This window comes from Trachypithecus francoisi, unplaced genomic scaffold, assembly GCF_009764315.1.
Source record: "Trachypithecus francoisi isolate TF-2019V2 unplaced genomic scaffold, Tfra_2.0 Lachesis_group17, whole genome shotgun sequence".
NCBI classification, from domain to species: Eukaryota; Metazoa; Chordata; class Mammalia; order Primates; family Cercopithecidae; genus Trachypithecus; species Trachypithecus francoisi.
The window spans coordinates 40,362,440-40,386,996 of NW_022681462.1; the positions used below are offsets into that span (position 1 = coordinate 40,362,440).

General features: G+C 40.9%; 1 pseudogene and 1 gene segment (V, D, J or C); both read right to left on the reverse strand.

Moving 5' to 3' along the window:
• Positions 1 to 8,679: 8,679 nt before the first annotated feature.
• On the reverse strand, positions 8,680 to 9,235 carry LOC117062897 (annotated as a pseudogene). Its single transcript, XR_004428613.1, has 2 exons — positions 9,148 to 9,235; positions 8,680 to 9,024 (listed from the first exon to the last, which is right to left on the reverse strand). The product of XR_004428613.1 is annotated as an immunoglobulin kappa variable 1-9-like (transcript).
• A 1,710-nt stretch (positions 9,236 to 10,945) lies between these two features.
• Positions 10,946 to 21,119, reverse strand: LOC117062829. The segment is given in 4 exon segments: positions 10,946 to 11,016; positions 12,732 to 12,757; positions 20,574 to 20,853; positions 20,978 to 21,119. Coding segments are annotated over 4 exon segments (432 nt in total).
• Between the last annotated feature and the right edge of the window lie 3,438 nt (positions 21,120 to 24,557).

Genomic DNA, 24,557 nt, shown 5'->3' on the forward strand with positions numbered 1-24,557 from the left:
TGATTCTGGCTGAAAGGCTGATACATTGGAGACTCTCATGTGGGCATCCTAGACACTGATCTTATAACACTTTCTTGGGATGGGGAGCCCTGAGGTGGCAGGATTTTAAAGCAGCTGCTAATAATTGTGCTTTTGGCTATTTCTTTTTCTTTTTTTTTTTTTTATCTCCACCTCTTTGGTCCTGTCCCTGTTGTTGAAAACTTAAAGGCCGTGTTTAAGAGTGATTCTTACGAGTTTAAGGTCTCATAGCAAGCAGTTTAGGCAGGTGCTAGCTGGATAAGGGGAAGGGGTGCTTGATGGCCTTAGGTTAAAATCATAGATTAGAGAACTGGTGGGACCTCCCTCAGACCTGGGCGACTGAGGAGACTCTGGGGAGGCCATGTAGGCCATCTAGGGAGAGCAGCTTGGAGCAGATCCTCAACGTGTGGTTTCCTGGTGTCTGGAAATAACAGGAGGGAGTAAAGGGCCATAAAAGCATGTACACAAGGGACCATTTTTTTTCTTTTTTTACAGAATAAGTCTAATTGTAAAATAGCATTATAATGTATGGAACCATGTTTAAGACAAGTCTGTTGGTTTTCTAATTTGTGTTGAACCTAAGCAGAGTTGTGATAGAAAATGAGTTTCTTTTTCTTTAAGTTGAATTTGAATTTGCTCCAATTGCCAAAATAGATACCCTAGTGGCAAGTCCTCTGTGATGCTCGCCATTGTCCCCTCATCTAACAAGGATTTCTACTGGACACATAAAGTTTTCTAAGTCCAACAAGAGGGAAAGTGACAATGCCATCATTACTCTTGTCTCAGATTTCCACTTCCTGTATAGAAGATGTAAGTAGAGGTAGCAAGACATTATGAAAGTGGATTGTAAGCAATTGTTAGTAAACAAAATATGACTAAAGCAGTATTTTTATTATTTTATTTATTATTATTATTTTTTGAGACAGTGTGTCAATCTGTCACCCAGGATTGAGTACAGTGGTGGGAACTCGGCTCACTGCAACCTTCTCCTCCTGGGTTCAAGCGATTCTCATGCCTCAGCCTCCAAGTAGCTGGAATTACATGCAGGCACCACCACATCTGGCTCACTTTTTGTATTTTTAGTAGAGACAGGTTTCACCGTGTTGGCCCGGCTCATCTTGAACTCCTGACCTCAAATGATCTGCTAACCTCAGCCTCCCAAACTTTTGGGATTACAGGAATAAGCCACTGTGCCTGGCTTTAAAGCAGTATTTTTATTAAGTAAAATGTAGAAGAAAAGGTATAAATAATGTGACAACAAGAAAACAAAATACCATTACAGAAAATGGTAACCTTAGGGCAGAGAACAAGAGAAGGCAAACCAAGGTTCCAGTAGGGTGTAGGGTGAGGCTCCAATCCACAATCCTAGGAGGAATGTTAATGCTGGAAACCCTGGAGCATCCAGGGAGCGGCCAACAATACCAAATGCTGAAAACCCAGAGTACCCGAGTATCAGCCTAGGAGTGTCCCCACACCAAATGCCAGGGAACCCTGGAATATCCAGGGGCTGACCAATGCAGAAAATCCTGGAACCTCAGTGGGGTGGCCAACAGTGAGCCTCAAAGGCCTGGTTTGGGCCATAGAACAATGTGACTCTGACTTCCTAAGGTTGACAGAACAGGAAAATTCTTAGAACCAAGTGTTCTGCCTTAAATCATTGCACAAACATAATTAGCAGGAAGCCAATGCCAAAACTGCAAACCAAACATATATATCAGGGGATAAAATAAATAAAAAATGTGTATTAAAAGCCTACTGTTTCAATTTAATCTGTGAAATATATTTACATTTTATAGAATAAAATTCCAAAAATACCTAGAAAAGAGAGATCTTGCCAGAAGATAGATAGTTCTTTAGTGTCAAGCTGAGATTATCTACCAGAAGAACTTTCGGCTCACGTAGCTTCCAGTACACTGCAAGAATAAAAGATGTGAAGATAATGTTACTTAATTGGATTTGTAATTACTATTTACTGTTAACCAGTAAAAAAAATTTCCAATCAAATACACTGATTTTAAATGTACTATTGAACAAACTTTTATAAATATATGCATTCTTATAAGCACCTCCAAAATCAATACACAGAACATTTCTATAATTCCAAAACATTTTGTCCTGCTCTTCAGAAATCAACTTGCTTTCCAACTCATAGAACAGAAAATCCTTGGTCCGCTTATTGTTAGTATAGTTACCACTTGTTTTTAAGAATTTCACATAAATGGATTATAACACATGTTCTTTTTTGGCTGGTGATCTTTGTGCAGCATAGTTGTTTCTGAGGCTCATTCATGTCATCCTGTGTCCTCATGAGGTGTTCCTCTTTACTTTTGAATACTATTTAGCTGTTTAGTAATTTCACGGTGTATCCCACCACCTGCTGATGGCCATGTGGGTTGTTTCCACTTTGGGCTATTATGGATAAAACTACCATGAACATTATTATACAAGGCTTTGCATGAATATTCTTTACTTCTTTTGGGCAAATACCTAAGAGTGCAGTTACTGGGTCTTACAGTGAGTGTTTAATACTCTGCCAAACTGTTTTTCAAAGTAGTTGTACCATTTTACATCTCTACTCAGAATTCATGAGAGTTCTCAATGTTTCAGCTACTTGTTTTTAAGACTTTTTCTTAATCTTCACTCAACAGTGACCAGAATGGCTAATGATCATTAAGTCATGTTTTTCTTACAATTTTCTTGACTTTTGTGGGTGCTTGACATATATCAGTGTATTGAGATCAGAATCAATATTGTCTAAACCTCTTTCAAAGCTTTTCCTAAGTCATGATATTAGGATGATAACAGGAAATCTAAAGGGACTGTAGGTAGTAGTAACAGGCATTATTCAATATTTTTAATCATACTTCTTAAGGCAATACATTTTGAGTGAAATAGCATTCAATTAGACTCAGGATAAAAAGCTTCTAATGTCAACTCTAGCATTAAATATTAGAAAACCTTGGAGAAAACAATCCAGGAAGAGAAATCAGAGGGTTTTTCACTAGTGGAGAAGTGGTGCAACACCTAAACCCTATTAATGCCAGATCTTTGCAGTGATTTTCCACTCATAAAGATGGATTAACTCCTTGCCTCATTCTCTTATGTGTCTGTGTGACTTCATGCTGAGGGGATGTCCCTCATAGAGGGAGAAGTGCTCTTGTGTCAGAAACATGGCTTAGAAGACTGCTTTGGAGGTGACTGCAATAGAATATACGTTTTGAAGAGGTCTCCTATGAAATATTCTGATAAATTGTTTCTTGTGCCAAGTGCTCGGTCTCAGACCTGTTATCTCAGCTCTTTGAGAAGTGAGGAGGAAGAATCACATAAGGCCAAGAATTGATGCCAGCCTGGGCAAGAGGGAGACCACATGTCTACAAAATACACACACACACACACACACAATTTGTTAAATGTGAACAATGAATCAAAAGTAATTATATATGAACATTTGGTGAGAAATTAGAAAAATAAAGCAACGTCTTCTGAGCCAACAATATATAATCAAGATGTTAATTTTTTAACTATAGTAAATACAGAGAACATAAAATTGTCTAAGCCATTATTAAGAGTGCAGTGAAATGGCATTAAGTATATTCATTTTGTTCTGCTATTATTACTGATACTAACTCCAGAACTCATCTTCTAAAAATTGATATCTATCCCACTTAAACAATACTCCCCCACCATTCCTCTATCCCTACCCCCAATAACCTCCATTTCAGTTCTCTCTATGTCAGTGACATCTTTGAAGCAGGTTCACTGTGTACTGGTTACCAACGTACTTAAGCTTGGGGAACAGAACACCCCACACAGCGAGTTACATGAAGTGGGTTTATCATTTACAGAGAAGCAGCAAGAGAACACTATGGGTCAGTTCCCCAAGGCACAGGAAAGCCATGTGGAGCTGATGGAGTCGACTATGTGTCCCCCCCTTTCACTACAGCTCAGGAACCTGGGAAAGCAGCCACTCTGGGTTTTATATCCTGGGTTAACAAGACACACAGGTTAAAGGGCATTCTATTCTATGGGAAAATGATATAGAGCACAGGTAGTCTGTTCAGTCAGTTCCTCTCTATCTCAGGATATTACAATTCCAGCACATTCTACAATTATTCTTGAGAACTCTTAAAATAAGCAAGAAAGTGGAGAGAACTAAGTCAGTCAGGTCATTGGAGAACTGTCTTGCAGGTACCCCACCACCTAGACATCCCCCTTAGCAAAGCTAGCATATTGCATATGCCCACCAACTTCCCTGAACTGGAGGTGGAGATTTATCTTTACAGATTGATGAAGCACCTTGACTTACCCAATCTCAGTGTAGGTTATTAAGCCATAGTAAGAGTGCAGTTCATTGGCCAAGGAAAGCTACTACCACTGGCAGGAGGATAAGACTCCACAAAGTAGTGACTATGATGTTAAATAGGTGGAAGGAGAATCTTTCAGATGCCCCGTTGTTTACAACCAGTGAGCCTGCTTTATGATCACCTCTAATTGTATTTCTAAGATACGTGAGGTGTTTATCCTGGTACAGCAGACAGTGGAGGGTGTTGGTAATTGCATAGAACGTCTATTGTGTTCCATGAGAGTGTGCCTATTGTCATGTTGGACATGTGTGCCCGTGTCATGTTAGCACTGAGGGTGTTTCTTGGTCAGAGTGAAATCTCATGAATATCCAAAAACATGACATAGAGTCCTCTCAAGGGTGGCCATGGTAGCCCCAACATCTATTGAGTGACATATATTTAGCTGTCCAGGAAGCAAACTGTTGCCGTAGTCCTTTTTCCTATACAGGGGATCCTTTAATAGTTTAGTCACTCAGTTGCTATTTTCCTGACCAGGTGGCTGGTTTGTAGACAATGGCCCATGATTTAGTGGAAATGGAGCAAAATATAGTGTTGGGGCAGCCTATAAGGCTACTATCATTCCATATAGTTTGTCCCATTGGCAGAATGTCCTTGTTCAGTGTCAGTCAAAAGACCCATCCCCTGGCTGGATAGTGTCTACATGCATGTCTCTGAATCTTTGACTCTATGTGGCCAAAGGAGAGCTAAATAGTTCCCTGTGGGTCATTTGTTCCCTTCTAGAAAGCTTACCATTTCTTCATGGGGCACATGGATCCTATGGGATCCTGGTTAGGGCTGATTCTGACTGTACCATTTCCATTTAATAATTTGGATCTGTTGGGCCTGTCCAGTTTTATCGATTGTGTTTGTAGGCACCAAAGTGAGAATGGGTAGTTAAGGTAGCAGCATCACGCCTGGTGCTCTAGCTCTGAGATACTCAGCTCCTATCAGTTTCCTACAACAAGAAAGGAGTTGCTATTAAAAAGAGGCACAACTGTTGGCTGCTTCAGGAAACTTTTCTGTCCAAAATCTGAGTCTGGTGCACCCAGTGACACTAGAATCACCTGACTCCAGTTGTTAGTCTGAGCCCTGATGTGTGGTACTATGTTAGGGGGGTCATTCTTCTTGGCAAATTAGGTGTTCAGAAGAACCAGTTGCCCTGTAAATCTCAGTTACTTGAAATCATATTATTGAGTCCCCACAGGGACCTCCATAACTTGATTTATGAGTCTCTCTGGGAAAGTGAGGAAAGGTGACTGAAGTTCATGTTTGAATAGTCCTCATTATTAAAATCCCCTTGCTCATTAATGGCATTTCTATAATATTCACTTGGGAAGCATTTTCTTTTATTATGGCTCATTTTTGAAGCATCTAGTCATAGCTCTTCCAGAATGGCTTTGTATGCAATCATCCTGTTGCATTCTTTAAGGCCTGATGGTCTGTCAAAAACCAAAAGCCACATAAGTAAAATGCTCTTCTCTTTGCAATGTGATATCCGATGTAATCCTTGCAGATTACCCACTGTTATGATTTTTACATTTCCAGGACTTCCTTGACAATGGCACTGATATGACTCCATCCAGCATCCATTGACGTGAGAACTCTAGTTGGCATATCATCATTGTGGGCATGAACATAACGAAGACTTTCATAGGATGTAATGGTTAATATTCAACATTGCTCAAAATTTGCTCTAGTTATACCCTTGCAGCTCTACTGGGTTGGAAAAATATTTTATGTTAGGACAATCATTTGGTAGAGTTTTAAAAATAAAGGCACAAATAAATATTCTGTAGCAAGAGTATGAACTATTGTGGACCAGAATATAATTTTTATGGAATGTAACAAAAATTATTTAAATGTATTCAATTTAGATAATAATTTTATAAACAGGCATATATTGCATATATAATAGAATAAAGGCACTTAAATATGAATACCGTATATATTTGTAGCCAATTTTATCAAATAAATATACATTCAGTTTTATGTATCTTATGTGTATGCACATTTTTTACAAATGAAGTAAATTTTAACTTTTTATTGAATACTAGTTTTAATTTTGTCATTAATTTTCTCTTAATAACTTTATAATTGATTACTAAATATTCACCTTTACACCACCAATTTAAGAAAAAATACGTGTGTGTGTATATACAGGTAGAGGTGTAAATACTGTATCAGTAGGCTTTCATGCATTAATGATTGAAACTGGTTAAATACACACTCAGTGGCTGATAACAGTAAACATTTGTTTTCATGTTCATGGATGCTCATGTTCACAATCATCTGGCTGATCAAGGAAGGGCTCAGCTGAGTGATTTCTCTGCACGGCACTGAACTCATCTTCAGCCTACAGATATCAATTGTCTGAAGACAACTGCTGAACAGCAGTGACTACACATGACTCAAGATTCTTGTGGCAGTTCACAGGAGTGAACAACATCCATACCAAACTGCACAGTGAATTAAGTCCAATAATTTCTAACATAGGTTCACATGTTTTAAATATATTCCTTTATTTCAGTGAGTACAATTTTTTAGAAATGTTTACCCCATTTAATTATAGAGGTGTTTTATGATTCCATGGACAAATAATTACGTTTTCAACCTTTATCATACTGAAAATGTTTGCAAATGTAATTTGCATTAATAGAAAATAATAAAGCTGAACATGTTTTCAACATGTGCTTTAAATATAATTTATTTAAGTGGCCTCATAGGGGAAAATCATTTTAACTATCATAATATCCCTTTTTGCCTCTCTTGTTTCCGATAGAGTTGTCCAATAAGAAGCCCTCCCATGAGATTTGGAAGTCAAAAAAGGAAGACTCAATACTCTCCATTGATTACCTAAGACAGACACAAGATCAGAAGTGAGGACTGGAGTAAAACCTAGAAAGCGCTGTAGGAAGCTGAGAGCAGCAGCACCCCGATCCTTAAGCTTTCAGACAGGACGGAGGACCACGTGATTAATAGTCCATACTTCAGGGGCAGACGCATTCTATTTTCTGAGGGAGCACCAAAGAATCCTGCTTCTACTAACAACCTTCCTGACTACTACGTCTTTGGTTTTAAAAGGTTGTAGCATAAAAGTTAATCATAGGATTCGATCATTCTTGTCATATCCAACAGAGCCAAGAAACCAGGGAGGAAAGGCACTCAGGTACAAAATACTGTTCTAGAATGCAATTTAAATAGCCCGTATTATCCCATGGTACTAATATTTATGATTTTTTGAATAAACATAGAAATTGACTCCCCCAGTCTTAAAACTCAAGATAGTTACATTTATTAATCTGAGTTCCCTTTTCGGGAAAGTAACCATCAGGCCTCTAGATACAATCAAGGAGCTGAAAGTTATATATCACTGAATTGGGACAGTGAGACATCAGACCCTTTACCCATCATGATTGCCTAACTGACCTCCTGCTTCCTGTTGACCAAATTAATTTCCTTACCCCCCCTTAATTCCTGTTTTCCCACATTTCTTCCCTGCTATATAAACCCTAATTTTAGTAGTTCAGGGATACATTTGCAAATGGTGTCCCATCTCCTTGGCTGCAGCACCTGATTAACGCCTGTTCCTTGGCAATACTATATTGTCTTAGTGATTGGCTTTCTGTGTGCTGAGCAGCAGGATCTTCACTGAATCCCTGCATTCAGTAACAAAATTCTCTACAAGCTTCACTGCTTTGGCTTATGTAACCTGAAATCAAAATTTACCCCAGCTTCTGAGATAATATAATTCTAGATTCAATTCGTCCACACTGCTTGCCAGTCTGAGCTTGCCAGCTCCCACCCTTACTGGAGTCAATAAAATTTCTCAAAAAACAATAGGTAATAATTTCCCCTTTTTCGAAAATCTCTACCTTCTCTTTGTTCTTCCAACATATTGAAGACCATTGAGTTTTCCTGTATGCCCCATTTGGCAAATATTTCTTAGCAAATAAAACATTAATTTTGGAGATTTATCTCTACATTTTATTTAGACTTCAGTACTTTAGACTGTAATTCTATGTATTAAGACAATTTCTGCTTAGAAGATTTATAGTGCCTTCTTCTCTGCTATATGATTTCCAACTGAAGTCATAAACTAGACTCTTCAGGTGTCATGATCTTTGTATTTATTAATCAGGCATTGCTTAATTAAAGTCAGCATTGTTATGTCTGTCCAGCTGGGACTGAGAAAAAAAAAAAAATTGGGATGCAGAGGTGACTTCATATCCTCCTCTACCACACCATCAGAGTGTGGCTGCATCTGAGGAACATTCTCAGCCCATGGAGGCATAAGGAGAGCAACTGGGGCAGCCCAGCCTCACACATCTGCTTCCCTGGGGGTTTATATTCTGGTGTGTAACACTGTGGGAGGGTGACTATTATGCTGTTGATAGTAATAAGCTGCAAAATCTTCAGGCTGCAGGCTGCTGATGGTGAGAATGAATTCTGTCCCAGATCCGCTGCCACTGAACCTTGATGGGACCCCACTTTGCAAAGTGGATGCAGCATAGATCAGGAGTTTAGGGACTTTCCCTGGTTTCTGCTGATACCAGGCTAATAATTGCTAATGCCCTGACTGGCTCGGCAAGTAATGGTGACCCTGTCTCCTACAGAAGCAGACAGGAGGATGGAGACTGGGTCATCTGAATGTCACATCTGGCACCTGAAATTGGAAACATAAAACAAATGTCCACACAATTAATCATGTTGTTAGAGAATTTCCCTGAATAGTAAAGCAGTAGTGAGCACACTGGGCTGAGTAAACTGCTAGTGTCTCCTTCCTTACCTGGGAGCCAGAGCAGCAGGAGCCCCAGGAGCTGAGCAGGGACCCTCATGTCCATGCTGTGTTCTGACTGGGTCTGACTCCTGCATGAAGTCTGTCCAGCCTATTAATAAGTCTGCAGGTCAGGACGATGTGCTCTAAGAACATGCAAATGAGGAGGGGACGGGACAGGCTGGCACAACTGCAGAACTGGCTCATGTCAGTAACTGAGCACCAGCTCAGTGTCCCTGGTGTCCCGGGTAGACCAGGGTAGCACAAATTTGTCTGTAACAAATGCGTTTCTACTGGGACTAGTTTGTTATAAGAAGCATTTTTTAGGTATTTTTTTTTTTTTGGACAATTTGAAATATTCCTCAGTGATCGATGTAGTAATGTATTTCATGGGTGTATGGGGATTGTTTAGGAGAATATTCTTGTTTGTAGCAAATACATAGTAAAATGTTAATGGTAGGATTCTCAGGTCTTCAAAAGACTGTCATATGATTCTCATTAGGGAAGTAGGTACTTTTTCCTATCATTGCAACATTTCTGTGATTTTAATATTATTCTTTTCTAAAAAAATGAAAAATAAAATTTATTGACATGATGCTCTATATGTATTTCTAAGTATTAGGTAATGGTGTTATGCCATTGTTCTTACCACTATAAGATCAAGCAATTTACTACAGATATACAGAGATGATCCATGTTTTCTCAATGCACGCAGCACTCACAGATCCACCATTATCAAGACCTACAGGTCTCTATAGTACCCAGAGACTAAATGAACTGCACCTTATTCTCATTTTGGCACCTTCATAGTCTACCTTCTTTTCTGCCATTGAGTATTATTTCCCAACGTTCATCTTTCTTAGTGAGGGTGGCCACGGCATGGAGCATGTCCCTGCCATGGACTATCAATGACACGTTCCTCTTTTACATTTCATCAGTGACTGGGGACATCATCCTGAACCAGGTGCCAGCGACCCTGTTAACATTTTTAGAAAAGAGATCCTGAATCCCTTATCAAGCAATTGCCTATGTACATGGAGAAATCAGTTGGATTCATATGAACTGGACAGGGATTCGCACTCATTATATCTCACATCTCTAATATGCCCCAAACGTCCCAGCGTGGCTCAGCAGCAGGTGCAGTGGATACAACTATATCAGCTTTAGTGGGCTGCAGCCTAAGGCTGTACAAAATTTTACTGACGCCTGACTAGGGGAGCCAAATCACAGTGCTGTAGCCTGTGCACAAACCTTCCTGCTGCTTTGTAAGCAGCCTGAATTTTAAGGGAACTTACTGATACTGGAGAAAGGAAGAAAGTTCAATTGTCCTCTAAATGTTTGCTGAAAATGAACTGACAAAAGAAAGATTAATAAGAGAAAAGGCAAACAAAATTTACTTAAAGTGCAGTGGGATATCATAGCAGGGTGATTACCCAGATAACTCAATGAGATCCAGTTGTTCATATTTCCTCTCTAGTGAAGAGGGAATTGGAAAGTGTAGACAACGTGGAGAGAAGACGAGAATGGAAGCGCATCCTCAAAAGAATAGGTAATAGCCTGTCTGGGTAAAGCATCAACTTCCAAACTCTTCTATTTTTGATTCCTGTTTTGTGTTAATCTTCCCTGATATAAAATTTCCCAGGAAGAATTTTCTTGATCATTGATTTCCTTCTGGAGAATCTGCTTTTAAGCAGATAAGGGATATTTAGGAAAAGTCTTTTTGTGCATTTGCTGCTTTCTAAATGCCTTTGTTTTCACATAATCATAATACCAACGCAGCACAGTTTGAGATGTAATTTTCTGGATTCCTTTACTTGCAATCCACCTGCCAGAATCCTGTTCCCAAGAGATGCAGGTACAGACTGATAGAGTAGTTGACCCCTGAACAATGTGGAGGTTGTGGCACTGACGGCTGGTGCAGTTGAAAACCTGTGTATAACTTTTGCATCCCTAACTTAAGTATTAGTAGCTTACTTTTGACTAAAGCCTTAGTGATGAATAAATAGTTGATATATTATATGCTCTACTCTTCTAATAAAGTATACTAAAGAAAAAATGTTATCAATAAGATCGTAAAAATAGAAAATGTATTTATTACTTATTAAGTGCTTGCTCACAGGTGACACACACAGAAGAAAATCTAAGTGGATCTGCAAATTTCAAGCTGAAGTTATGCAAGGGTTAACTGTACCAGCATGAATGTAGCAGTCCCCTTCTGTAATCTAGGGCTTTGCCCTTGCTGTACCTCTGCTCACTTCCAATGGCCATATATATATATATACACACACATATATCTTATGTTCTTTATGATCTTGGGCAGAGAACTCAGCCTGCATGCATTGCTGGCCTGGAATGTTTATCTCTTAGGAAAGTTCTGTGGTTTCACTGTGTCCTCCAGAATCCATCTGTGGTAAAGATAATTCTAGTGTAAATGTATTGCCTGTTGGGGCCTATTGGGATGTGTTTAGGTCAGGAGGGTGGAGCCCTCTAGTGGAATACATTAATGCCAGTATAAACAGGGATTATGGGTCTAGGATCTCACTCTCTCTTCTTCTTGTCTGTCATGTTAAGACATGGCCTTCCCTCCTTTTAAGAACTCAAGAATTCAGGCATCTTCTTGAAAGCAGAGAAAGCTGACATTAACCTGCCCATGCCTTGATCTTACATTTCTCATTCTCTAGAAGTGTGAGAAAATAATTTCTGTTTTTTTATGAATTACACAGTGACAAAGAATCTGTTAGAGCAGCTTGAAAAAGAACAAGAGAGAGAGCTCATAATCAGTGAGGACAGGATCAGTGTATGTCAGGCCTCTCAGCCCAAGCTAAGCCATCATATACCCTGTGACCTGCACGTATACATCCAGATCACCTGAAGCAACTGAAGATCCACAAAAGAAGTGAAAATAGCCTTAACTGATGACATTCCACTATTGTAATTTGTTTCTGCCCCACCCTAACAGATCAATGTACTTTGTAATCTCTCCACCCTTAAGAAGGTTCTTTATAATTCTCCCCACCCTTGAGAATGTACTTTGTGAGATCCACTCGCTGCCCCCAAAACATTGCTCTTCACTCGACCACCTATCCCAAAACCTATAAGAACTAATGATAATCCACCACCCTTGCTGACTCTCTTTTCGGACTCAGCCCGCCTGTGCCCAGGTGATTGCAAGAGGTAAAAGTCCAATCCTTTTCAAGTTGGACGCTGAGCTTGGTGAGGTGTGTCTTAAAAGACCATTAGTCCGTTCCACCTTTCCTGAAGAATGAGGATGGTAAGGGATATGAAGCTTCCACTGAATACTAAGAGCCTGAAAAACTGCTTGGGTGATTTGACTAGTAAAGGCTGGTCTGTTATCGAACTGTATAGAGGTGATAAGGCCAAACTGAGGAAGTATGTCTGACAAAAGGGAAGAAATGACCACGGTGACCTTCTCAGACCCTGTGGGAAAGGCCTCTACCCATCCAGTGAAAGTCTACCTCGACCAAGAGGTATTTTAGTTTCCTGACTCGAGGCATGTGAGTAAACTCAATTGCCAGTCCTGGGAATAAACTCAATTTGCCAGTCCTGGCGGGGGCAAATCTCAAGCTTGATGTGTAGGGAAGGGAGGGGGCCTGAACAATCCCTGAGAAGTAGTAGAATAACAGATGGCACACTGAGAAGTGATTTCCTTAAGGATAGATTTCCACGATGGAAAGGAGATGAGAGGTTTTAAGAGGCGGGCTAGTGGCTTGTAACCTATATGGAAGAGGCTATGAAATGGCGATAGACTAGAATGGGCCTGTGAGAGTGGAAGGAGATATTTTCCTTGGTCCAGGAACCACTTGCCTTGTGTGGGAAGAGATTGATAGGTGGAAGTTTCAGTGGGAGAGTAGGTGGGAGTGACCGACGAGAAGGAGAAAAACTGGCCGTGAGGGACAGAAGTTGGAATGCTAGCTGCTTCTTTAGCTACCTTACCAGTACAAGCGCTGCTCTGAGCGATGGGATCTGATGCTTTTTTATGGACCTTGCAGTGATGACTCCAGCTTCCTTTGGAAGTAAAGCAGCCTTGAGAAGGGTTTTTTATTAAAGAGGCATTAATGATGGAGGACCTTTGCATAGGGAGGAACCTTTCAGCCCATAAAACAGCATGCTGGTCCAGGATATGGGGTCAGTATAAATATTGATGCGTAGTTCCTAAGTTCCAGAACAAAGCTGTGTCCATTGGACAGCCAGCCTAATCCCTCCTCTTCCTCCTGGAAGTCTCAAGTAGTGTCCGCTACTTCCCTCAAACTCACTCATATTTCTGAAGAACAGTAATAACCCTTATGAGCCTAATACCTCCCTTCATTCTGTTAGGTCTGTTTGTCCTTACCCTAGTTTTTGCAACAAGTTTTACGAAGTCATCCACACTACTTGGACTGAGCCACAAAAACTAGTCATCCCTACTATCTTCTGTCTAGTCATACTCCTATTCTCCATTCTCAACTACCTACAAATGCCCTACTCTTGTTTACACTGCCGTTTACAGTGTTCCTTCAAGCCATCACAGCTGATATCTCTTGGTGCTATCCCCAAAGTGCCACCCTTAACTCCCTTTTAGAGTGGATAGATGATCTTTGCTGGCAGGGGATCCTCCAATACTTTCACCCTGATGAAGTTCTATTCTTTGCTTTTATATTCACTCTTAATCTCATTCCCATTCTCTTGCCACCCTCTACATCTCCCCAGCTATCTCCACCACACCATCAACCTTACCCATTCTCTCCTAGCCGTTTCTAATCCCTCCTTAGCAAACAGAGTCTGGCTTTGCATTTCCCTTTCTTCCAGTGCCTACACAGCTGTCCCTGCCTTACATGCAGACTGGACAACATCTGCTGTTTCCTTACACCTCCGAACTTCCTTTAATAGCCCTCACCTTTACCCTCCTGAAGAACTCATTTACTTTCTAGATAGGTCCAGGAAGACCTCCCCAGACATTTCACATCAGCAAGCTGCCACCCTCCTCCACACTTACTTAAAAAACCTTTCTCCTTATATCAACTCTACTCCCCACATATTTGGACCTCTCACAACACAAACTACTATTCCTGTGGGCGCTCCTTTATGTATCTCTCGGCAAAGACCCACTGGAATTCCCCTGGGTTACCTTTCACCTTCTCAATGTTCCTTTACTCTTCCTCTCCAAAGCCCATCTACACATATCACTGAAACAATGGAGCCTTCCAGCTCCATATTACAGATAAGCCCTCTATCAATACAGGCAAACTTAAAACATTAGCAGTAATTATTGCTTAGGAAGACACTTACCCTGTATTTCACTGTATTTCACTCCATCCTTGGCTACCATCCCCTTGCTTGTCAGACTCTCCTCCCAGGCCCTCTTCTTGTTTACTTATACCCAGCCCTGAAAATAACAGTGAAAGTTTGCTAGCAGATACTCAACGTTTTCTCATACACCATGAAAATTGAACCTCCCCCTCTATGCAGTTACCTCATCAGTCCCCATTACAACCTCTGATGGCTACCACGCTAGCTGGATTCCCAGGGGTCTGGGTACAAGATACCCCTTTCAGCACTCCTTCTCATCTTTTTACTTTGCATCTCCAGTTTTGCCTCACATAAGGTCTCTTCTTCCTCTGTGGATCCTCTACCTACATGTGCCTACCTGCTAATTGGACTGGCACGTGCACATTAGTTTTCCTTACTGCCAAATTCAATTTGCAAATGGTACCAAAGAGCTCCCAGTTCCCCTCATGACTGACATGACAAAAAAGGGTTATTCCACAAATTACTTTGCTTGTCGGTTAGGACTTTCTACCTCCACTGTTGCTCTTACTGGAATAGCAGGCATTTCAACCTCTGTCACAACCTTCTGTAGCCTCTCTAATGACTTCTCTGCTAGCATCACAGACATATTACAAACTCTATCAGTTCTCCAGGCCCAAGTTGATTCTTTAACCGCAGCTGTCCTCCAAAACCGCCGAGGCCTTGACTTACTCACTGCTGAAAAAGGAGGACTGTGTATATTCTTAAATGAAGTGTTGTTGTTACCTAAACCAATCTGGTCTGGTGTATGACAAAATAAAAAAACTCAAGGATAGAGCCCCAAAACTTGCTACCAAGCCAGTAATTATGCTGAACCCCTTGGGCACTCTCTAATTGAATGTCCTGGGTCCTCCCAATTCTTAGTCCTTTAATATCTATTTTTCTCCTTCTCTTATTTGGATCTTGTATCTTCTGTTTAGTTTCTCAGTTCATCCAAAACTGTATCCAGGCCATTTTTTTTTTGAGACGGAGTCTCGCTGCGTCGCCCAAGCTGGAGTGCAGTGGCCGGATCTCAGCTCACTGCAATCTCCGCCTCCCGGTTTACGCCATTCTCCTGCCTCAGCCTCCGAGTAGCTGGGACTACAGGCGCCCGCCACCTCGCCCGGCTAGTTTTTGTACTTTTTAGTAGAGACGGGGTTTCACCATGTTAGCCAGGATGGTCTCGATCTCCTGAACTTGTGATCCGCCCGCCTCGGCCTCCCAAAGTGCTGGGATTACAGGCTTGAGCCACCGCGCCCGGCCCATCATCAACCATTCTGTAGGATAAAAGTTTCTTCTAACAATCCCACAATATCACCCCTTACCACAAAATCTTCCTTCAGCTTAATCTCTTCCATTTTAGGTTTCCACGCTGCCCTTAATCCTGCTCAAAGCAGCCTGAGAAACATCACCCATTATCTCTCCATACCACCCCCAAAATTTTTCACCACCCCAACACTTCACCACTATTTTGTTTTATTTTTCTTATTAATATAAGAAGACAGGAATGTCAGGCCTCTGACCAAACTAAGCCATCATATCCCCTGTGACCTGCACATATATATCGAGATCACCTGAAGCAACTGAAGATCCACAAAAGAAGTGAAAATAGCCTTAACTGATGACATTCCACCATTGTAATTTGTTTCTACCCCACCCTAACTGATCAATGTACTTTGTAATCTCTCCACCCTAAGAAAATTATTTGTAATTCTCCCCACCCTTGAGAGTATACTTTGTGAGATCCACCCTTGCCCACAAAACATTGTTCCTAATTTGACCACCTATCTCAAAACCTGTAAGACTAATGATAATCCACCACTCTTTGCTGGCTCTCTTTTTGGACTCAGCCAGCCTGCACCCAGGTGATTAAAAGGTTTATTGCTTACACAAAGCCTGTTTGGTGGTCTCTTCACATGGACGTGAGTGAAAAGTGTATACATACTCCAGCTTCCTCATCTCTCAGGTGGAACAGCCCAGAGGAATTTAGTCCATGTTTCCACATGTGGTTGATCTTCAGTTCTCCTGAGTCAGGTGGGTTGTTGATGTGTCTTTTAGCATTCATCTTCTGTTCCCTTCCTCACTTTCCTCCTTTCCTCCCAGTGTAAATTTGCTGCCTAAACAGGAATCCTCATTGCTGGTGGAGCCAAACTAAGTACTAAAAATAATAATAATAATAATCTTTTGTATGAGTGATATTTCTCATCTGAATTCTAATAATTTATTTTTTTTGACATGTAGGAATATTCAGGAAGCGCTTAAATTTCTTGTTTGTTTTGTTTTGTTTTTACCAATCTATTTTTCATTGAATTTGTGAAGTGATTTTGTTTTTCTGTGTGTTGAAACCAAAAATTAAGTTGTAAGCCACAAACCAGGTGAATGGACTTCTTTTTTGGCAGAGAGAACTTCAGAGAAATCTGAAAAACTAGGTTATGCCATGACTGGCAGGTAGATTTAGATGTGCCTCATTATGTTCTCCTCCCTTTGGAGTTCAGACACAACTGACCAGCATTATCATCACAACAGAGATCTTTGGACTGACAAAACAGACTCTTCGTAGCAATAAGATACCTTACTCCAACATGACAGATAATAGGCCCTGAAAAAAATCAAAATATTTTACCCTAAAAATATTTCTTTGACCTAGTCTGAAGTGGCCCTGCAAAGCTGCCTGTTGTCGGGAAAATTTGCATTCTGCAGAGAATCTCCTCCCCTTACTAAGTGTTTCCCAAAGCATCTGACATTTTTTTTCTAAGGTCTGATAAGCCCCTCCTCCTACTTGTCTGCTACCCATAGGATTCATCTACATGACAAGAACTTTGGCTTCCACGCCCCTTATCTAAACTCAAGCACTTCTTTATGATAAATTCAATTCTTAGGCAGAGCTTACTCTTTCAGTCAGTTGCCAATCAGAAACTTTGAATCCACCTGTGACCAGGAAGCCCCTGCTTCAAGATATCCCACCTTTCCAGGACAAACTGATGTATATCTTATGTATATTGATTTGTGTCTTTGCATTTGTGTAATTTCTGCATCTCCTAAAATGTGTAAAACTAATGTTAATTCAACCACCTTGGGCACATGTTTGCAGGACCTCCTAAGGTTGTGTCACAGGCCATAAGCCTTATCTTTGGCAAATAGACCTATAAATTGAGACCTGTCTCAGATACTGTTTTGTTTACCCTGGGTCATCAAATTAAAAATCCTCTGAACTATATACATATCCAAAAGTCTACAGTAGAGACAGTGCAGTGAGCACACCTTAACAGCTAAAACTCACAAGTTAGAGGACTCACAAGTTGACTAAGTCTTAGATTTTGTCCGGCTCTCTTGTTTCATAAAAATACTTTGTTATTTTTTAAATTTTACTTCAGATAAGGACGATTTTGGGGAATATTGTCACATGTGTCTGTGTGAAGAGAGTCCACCAAACAGGCTTTGTGTGAGTAACAAGGCTGTTTATTTCACCTGGGTGCAGGTGGGCTGAGTCTGAAAAAGGAGTCAGCAAGGGGTGGTGGGATTATCATTAGTTCTTACAGGTTTGGGATAGCCATATAAAGTACATTCTTAAGGGTGGGGGAGAATATTATAAAGTACCTTCTTAAGGGCAGGGGAGACTATATCCTATCAGTTAGGGTGGGAAGGAACAATCACAGTGGTGGAATGTCATCAGTTAAGGCTATTTTCACTTCTTTTGTGGTGATTCAGTTGCTTCAGGCCATCTGGATGTACACATGCAGGTCACAGGGGATATGATGGATTAGTTTGGATTCAGAGGTCTGAAAAATATATATAATTTGGTGGAATGAATACTGTCCCCATCCCAAAAGATGTCCATGTCCTCGTCTCTGGAACCCAAGTTCTATAGAGTTATAAAGAAATTATCTTAGGCAGATGGAGAGGAAAAGGGGTCCTTGGGAAGGTTTTGTTTCTTTTAAAGCAACTCCAAAAATATTTCTTTTCTAGTAGGAAAGTCCTGACTCTTAGAGTCAGGCTGGCAAGCTTTGATGTGCAAAAAGGCCATGAGAAACTAGGTTCACCCAAACATGGCAATTCCCACCTTCTTCTTCCTTGCCCCCACATGTGATTGGCAACATGGCTGCCCCTACATATCCCCATGTGCGTAGAACATTATGGTGCCCTACATTTGCATATTAAATGGCTAGGATGGGAGGGCTAGTTTTTTCTCAGGTTACGTGAATGACATGCCTGGTTAAACCAATCCCCTGAGCCCTATGCAAATCAGACACCACCTCCTTCAGCCTCCTCCTATAAGCAGCCACTTTTCCACTGCTCATGGAGTTTTCTCCATCCCCATCCCTCTGTCTCTGTATGGGGGAGCTATTTAGCTGTTTTCTTCTTCCTTCCTTCTTGTGTATTAAACTTTTCTCTCCTTAAAACCACTCCACGTATTTCCATGGCGTTTTATCTAAAGCAGTGTGAGACCAAGAACCCTTGGTCTCACGAGGCCTCACAGGGGCCTCATTTTAACTTACATAAATATCCCTTTTTGCCTCTCTTGTTTCTTATAGAGTTGCCCAATAAGAAGTCTTCCCATAAGATTTGGAAGTCAGAAAAGGATGACTCAATATTCTCCATTGGTACCTAAGACAGACACAGGGACAGAGATGAGGACTGGAGAAACACCTGGAACGATGCTGTAGGAAGCTGAGAGCATCAATACCCCACCCCTAAGCTTCAGACAGGACTGAGGACCACATGGTTAAACAGCCCATACTTCAGGGGCACATGCATTCTGTTTTCTGAGGGAGCAACAGAGAATCCTGCTTCTAATATCAGCTTTCATGACTACTGTATCCTTGGCTTTGAAAAGTTGTAGTGTGAAAATGAATCTTAGGAATTGGGTCATTCTTGTCATACCCAACAGAGCCAAGAAACCAGAGGGGAAAGGAACTCAGGGTACAAAATATTGTTTCTAGAATGCAATTAAAATAGGCCCCCTTATCCCATGGAACTAATGTTTATGTTTTTTTGAATAAACATAGAAATTGACACCCCCAGTCTTAAAACTCAGGATAATTACATCTGTCTTACCTGAGGGTTTTTTTTTTTTTTTCTTCTGCCAGTAAACCAATGAACAGGCCTCCCAGATACTATCAAAGAGCTGAAACTTACATATCACTGAATTGGGACAGTGAGACATCAGACCCCTTGCCCATTATGATTACCTAACTGACCTCCTGCTTCCTATTGACCAAATTATCGTCCTTACCCCTCGCCAATTCCTGTTTTCCCACGTTTCTTCCCTGCTATATAAACCCTAATTTTAGTTGGTCAGGGAGATACATTTGCGAATGGTGCCCCATCTCCTTGAGTGCGGCACCTGATTAAAGCCTGTTCATTGGCGGTACTTGTTGTCTTAGTGATTGACTTTCTGTGTGGTGAGCAGCAGGATCTATACCGAATCCCTGGTATTTCAGAAACAAAATTCTCTGCAAGCTTCACTGCTTTGGCTTCTTGTAACCTGAAATCAAATTGATCCATAACATCTGAGATAGCTTGTTATTATTCTAGGTTTCAATTTGTCCACCACTGCTTACCAGCCTGAGCTTGCCAGCTCCCAAGCCTTACTAGTGCCAATGAACTTTCCCCAAGAGCCATAGGTAATATTTTCCCTTTTTCATAAAAAGGTAACTTTCTCTTCATTCTTCCAATACATTAAAGACCACTGAGTTTTCCTGTATGCCCCACTTGGCAAATATTTCTTTGCAAATAAAACATTAAATTTAGAGATTTATCTGTACATTTTATTTAGACTTTAGTAGTTTAATTCTCTTTATTAAGACAATTTCAATTTCAGGTTAGAATATCTATAGTGGCTTCTTCTGTGTTATATGAATTCCAACTGAAGCCATAAACTAGACTCTTCAGGTGTCATGATCTCTGTCTTTATTAAATCAGCAGAGGCCTTGCTATGTCTGTGTAGTTGGGGCTGAGAAAGAGAAAAGAATTCAGGTGCAGAGGTGACTTCATATCCTCCTCTACCAACACCATCAGAGTGTGGCTGCATCTGAGGAACAGTCTCAGCCCAAGGAGGCATCAGGAGGAGCAGCTGGGGCAGCCCAGCCTCACACATCTGCTTCCCTGGGGTTTATGTTCGGCTGTGTAACACTGTGGGAGGGTAACTGCTATACTGTTGACAGTAATAAGTTGCAAAATCTTCAGGCTGCAGGCTGCTGATGGTGAGAGTGAATTCTGTGCCAGATCCACTGCCACTGAACCTTGATGGGACCCCACTTTCCAAAGTGGATGCAGCATAGATCAGGAGCTTAGGGGCTTTCCCTGGTTTCTGCTGATACCAGGCTAAATTACTATAAATGTTCTGACTTGCCTGGCAAGTGATGGTGACTCTGTCTCCTACAGATGCAGACAGAGAGGATGGAGACTGAGACATCTGGATGTCACATCTGGCACCTGAGATTGGAAACATAAAAACAAATGTCCACACAATTATTCATGTTGTCACAGAATTTCCCTGAATAGCAAAGCAGTAGTGAGCACACTGAGCTAAGTCAACTGCTAGTGTCTCCTTCCTTACCTGGGAGCCAGAGCAGCAGGAGCCCCAGGAGCTGAGCGGGGACCCTCATGTCCATGCTGTGTCCTGACTGGGACTGACTCCTGCACAAAGTGTGACCAGCCTATTAAGAAGTCTTCAGGGCAGGAGGATGTGCACTGGGAACATGCAAATGAGCAGGGATGGGGCAGTCTGGGCACAGCTGCAGGGCTGGCTCATGTCAGTAACTGAACACCAGCTCAGTGTCCCCAGGTGTCCCAGGTAAGACCAGGTAGCACAAATTTGTCCACAGAGAATGTGTTTCTACTAGGGACTATTTTGTTATGAGAAATATTTTATGGTTTATTTTTGACAATTTGAAATATTCCTCAGGAGTCTATGGAGCAGTGTATTTCATTGGTGTGTGGGGATTATTTAGGAGAATATAGTAGTTTGTAGGAAACCCATGGTAAAATGTTAGATGGTACAATTCTCAAGTCTTCAAAAGACTCATATGATTCTGGTTAGGGAAGGGGGTATTTGTCATATACATGCAACATTTCTCTGAGTTTAATATTGTTCCTATGTAAAAAAATTAAAAATAAAATTTTTTGACATGATGCTACATGTATTTGTAAGTATTAGGTAATGATGTTATGCCATTGTTCTTACCAGTATGAGATCAGACAATTTACTACAGAAGCAGAGATGATACCATGTTTTCTCAACGCACGCAGCACTCACAGATCCACCATTATCAAGAGGTGCAGGTCTCTGTAATACTCATAGACTAAATGAGCTGCACCTTATTCTTGTTTTGGGCACCTTCATAGTCTACCTTCTTTTCTGCCATTGAGTATTATTTCCCAAAATTCATCTCTCTTAGTGAAGGTAACCGCTGAATGAAGCAGGTCCCTCCCATGCACCATTAATACCACTTTTCTTTTTTACTTTTTATCAGTGAGTGGGGACATGATCCTGACCCAGACAACAGTCTCCTTGATAACATCTTCAGGAAGGAGACATCCAATCTTGTATCAAGCAATTGCCTATGTACATGGAGAAATCAGTTGGATCCAGAGGTAATTGGACAGGGATTTGCACTTGATATATCTCACATCTCTAATGTGCCCAAAATGTCCCAGCCTGGCTCAGTAGCAGTGGCATCAGTGGGCTACAGCCTAGGCTGTACAAAATTTTACTGATGCCTGACTAGGGGAGCCAAACCACAGTGCTGTAGCCTGTGCACAAACCTTCCTGCTGCTTTGTAAGCAGCCTGAATTTTAAGGGAACTTGCTTATATTGGGAGAAAGCAAGAAAGTTCCATTTGTCCTTTAATGTTTGCTGAAAATAAACTGACAAAAGGAAGATTAATAAGAGAAAAGGAAAACAAAATTCATTTGAAGTGTAGTAGGATATCATAGCAGGGTGATTACCCAGGTAACTCAATGAGATCTAGTTGTTTATATTTCTTTCTAGGGAAGAGGGAATTGTGAAGTGTAGGCAACCTGGAGAGAATAGATGAGAACAGAAGTGTGTCCTCAAAAGAACAGATAAAAGCTTGTCTGGATAAAGCATCAACTTCCAGTCTCTTCTATTTTAGATTCTTCTTTGATATTAATCTTCCCTGATATAAAGATTCTCAGGAAGAATTTTCGTGACAATTCGCTTCCTTCTGGAGATTCTTCTTTTAGGCAGATAAGGGATGTTTAGGAAAAGCCGTTTAGTGCATTTGCTGCTTTCTAAATGCCTTTGGCTTTACATAATCATCATACCAATGCAGCACAGTTTGAGATGCTATGTACCGGATTGCTTTACTTGCAACCCACCTGCCAAGATGCTGTTCAAGAGAGATACAGCTACAGACTGAAAGGGCAGTTGACCCCTGAACAATGTGGAAGTTGGAGTACTGAGCACAGGTGTAGTTGAAAACCTGTGTAGAACTTTTGCATTTCTAAGTTGAGTACTAATAGCTTACTTTTGATTGCTAGCCATAGTGATAAAATAAACAGTTGATAAACAATTTTTTAAAGTTATTTATATCATATAGTCTATTATTCCAATAAAGTATGCTAAAGAAAAAATGTTATTAAGAAAACTATGAAAATGAGAAAATATATTTTCTATGTATTAAGTGCTTGCTCATAGGTGACACACACAGAAGAAAATATAAGTGGATCTGCAAATTTCAAACCCAAGTTATTCAAGGGTTAACTGTACCAGGATGAATGTAGGAGTCCCCATCTGTAGTCTAGGGCTTTCCCTTTGCTGTACCTCTGCTCACTTCCATGGCAATATACATGTCTTACGTTCTTTATGGTCTTGGGCAGAGAATGCTGCCTGCATGCTTTGCAGAACAAATGGGCTGGAATGGGTGTCTCTTAATGTAGCAGGACAAGCCGCAGAGAAAACTCCTCAGACATTGAGTTAAAGAAGGAAGGGGTTTATTCGGCCGGGGGCATCAGCAAGACTTCTGTCTCAAGACCCAAGGTCCCCAAGTGAGCAATTCTTGTCCCTTTAAGGGCTGACAACTCTAAGCGGGGTGCATGTGAGAGGGTCGTGATTGGTTGAGCAAGCAGGGGATATGTGACTGGGGGCTGCATGCACCGGTAATTAGATTGCAACAAAACAAGATGGGGATTTTCACAGTGCATTTCCATACAATGTCTGTAATCTAGAGATAACAGAACCAGTTAGGTCAGGGATCGATCTTTAACTACCAGGGCCAGGGTGCCGTGCTGGGCTGTCTGCCTGTGGATTTCATTTCTGCCTTTTAGTGTTTACTTCTTCTTTCTTTGGAGGCAGAAATTGGGCATAAGACGATATGAGGGGTGGTCTCCTCCCTTATTAGGAAAGTTCTGTGGTTTCACTGTGTCCTCCAGAATCCATCTGTTGTAAAGCTAATTCTCAGTGTAATGGTATTGCCATATGGGGCCTATTGGGATGTGTTTAGGTCATCAGGGTGGAGCCCTCTAGTGGAATACATGAATACTACTATAAACAGGGATTATAGGGCTAGGATCTGTCTCTCTCTCTGCTGCTCCTCTGTGATGTTAAGACACGACCTTCCTTCCTTTGAAGGACCCAAAACTCCAGGTATCATCTTGAAAGCAAAGAAAGCAGACCTTAACCTGCCCATGCCTTGATCTTAAATTTCCCATTCTCCAGACGTGCGAGAAAATAAATATGTGCTCCTTATGAATTACACAGTGACAAGGAATCTGTTATAGCAGCTTGAAAGAGAACAAGAGAGACAGCTCATAATCAGTGAGGACGGATGAGGTGTATACATACCCCAGCTTCCTCATCTCTCAGGTGGAACAGCCCAGAGGAATTTAGTCCATGTTTCCACAAGTGGTTGATCTTCAGTTATCCTGAGTCAGGTGGGTTGTTGATGTGTCTTTTACCATTCATTTTCTGTTCCCTTCCTCACTTTCCTCCTTCCCTCCCAGTGTAAATTTGCTGCCTAAACAGGAATCCTCATTGCTGGTGGACCCAACCAAGATAGTAAAAAAAATCATTAATCTTTTGTATGAGGGGTATTTCTCATCTGAATTCTAATAATTTCTTTTTCTTTGATATCTAGAAATATTCAGGAAGCTCTTAATTGTCTTTACCAATCTAT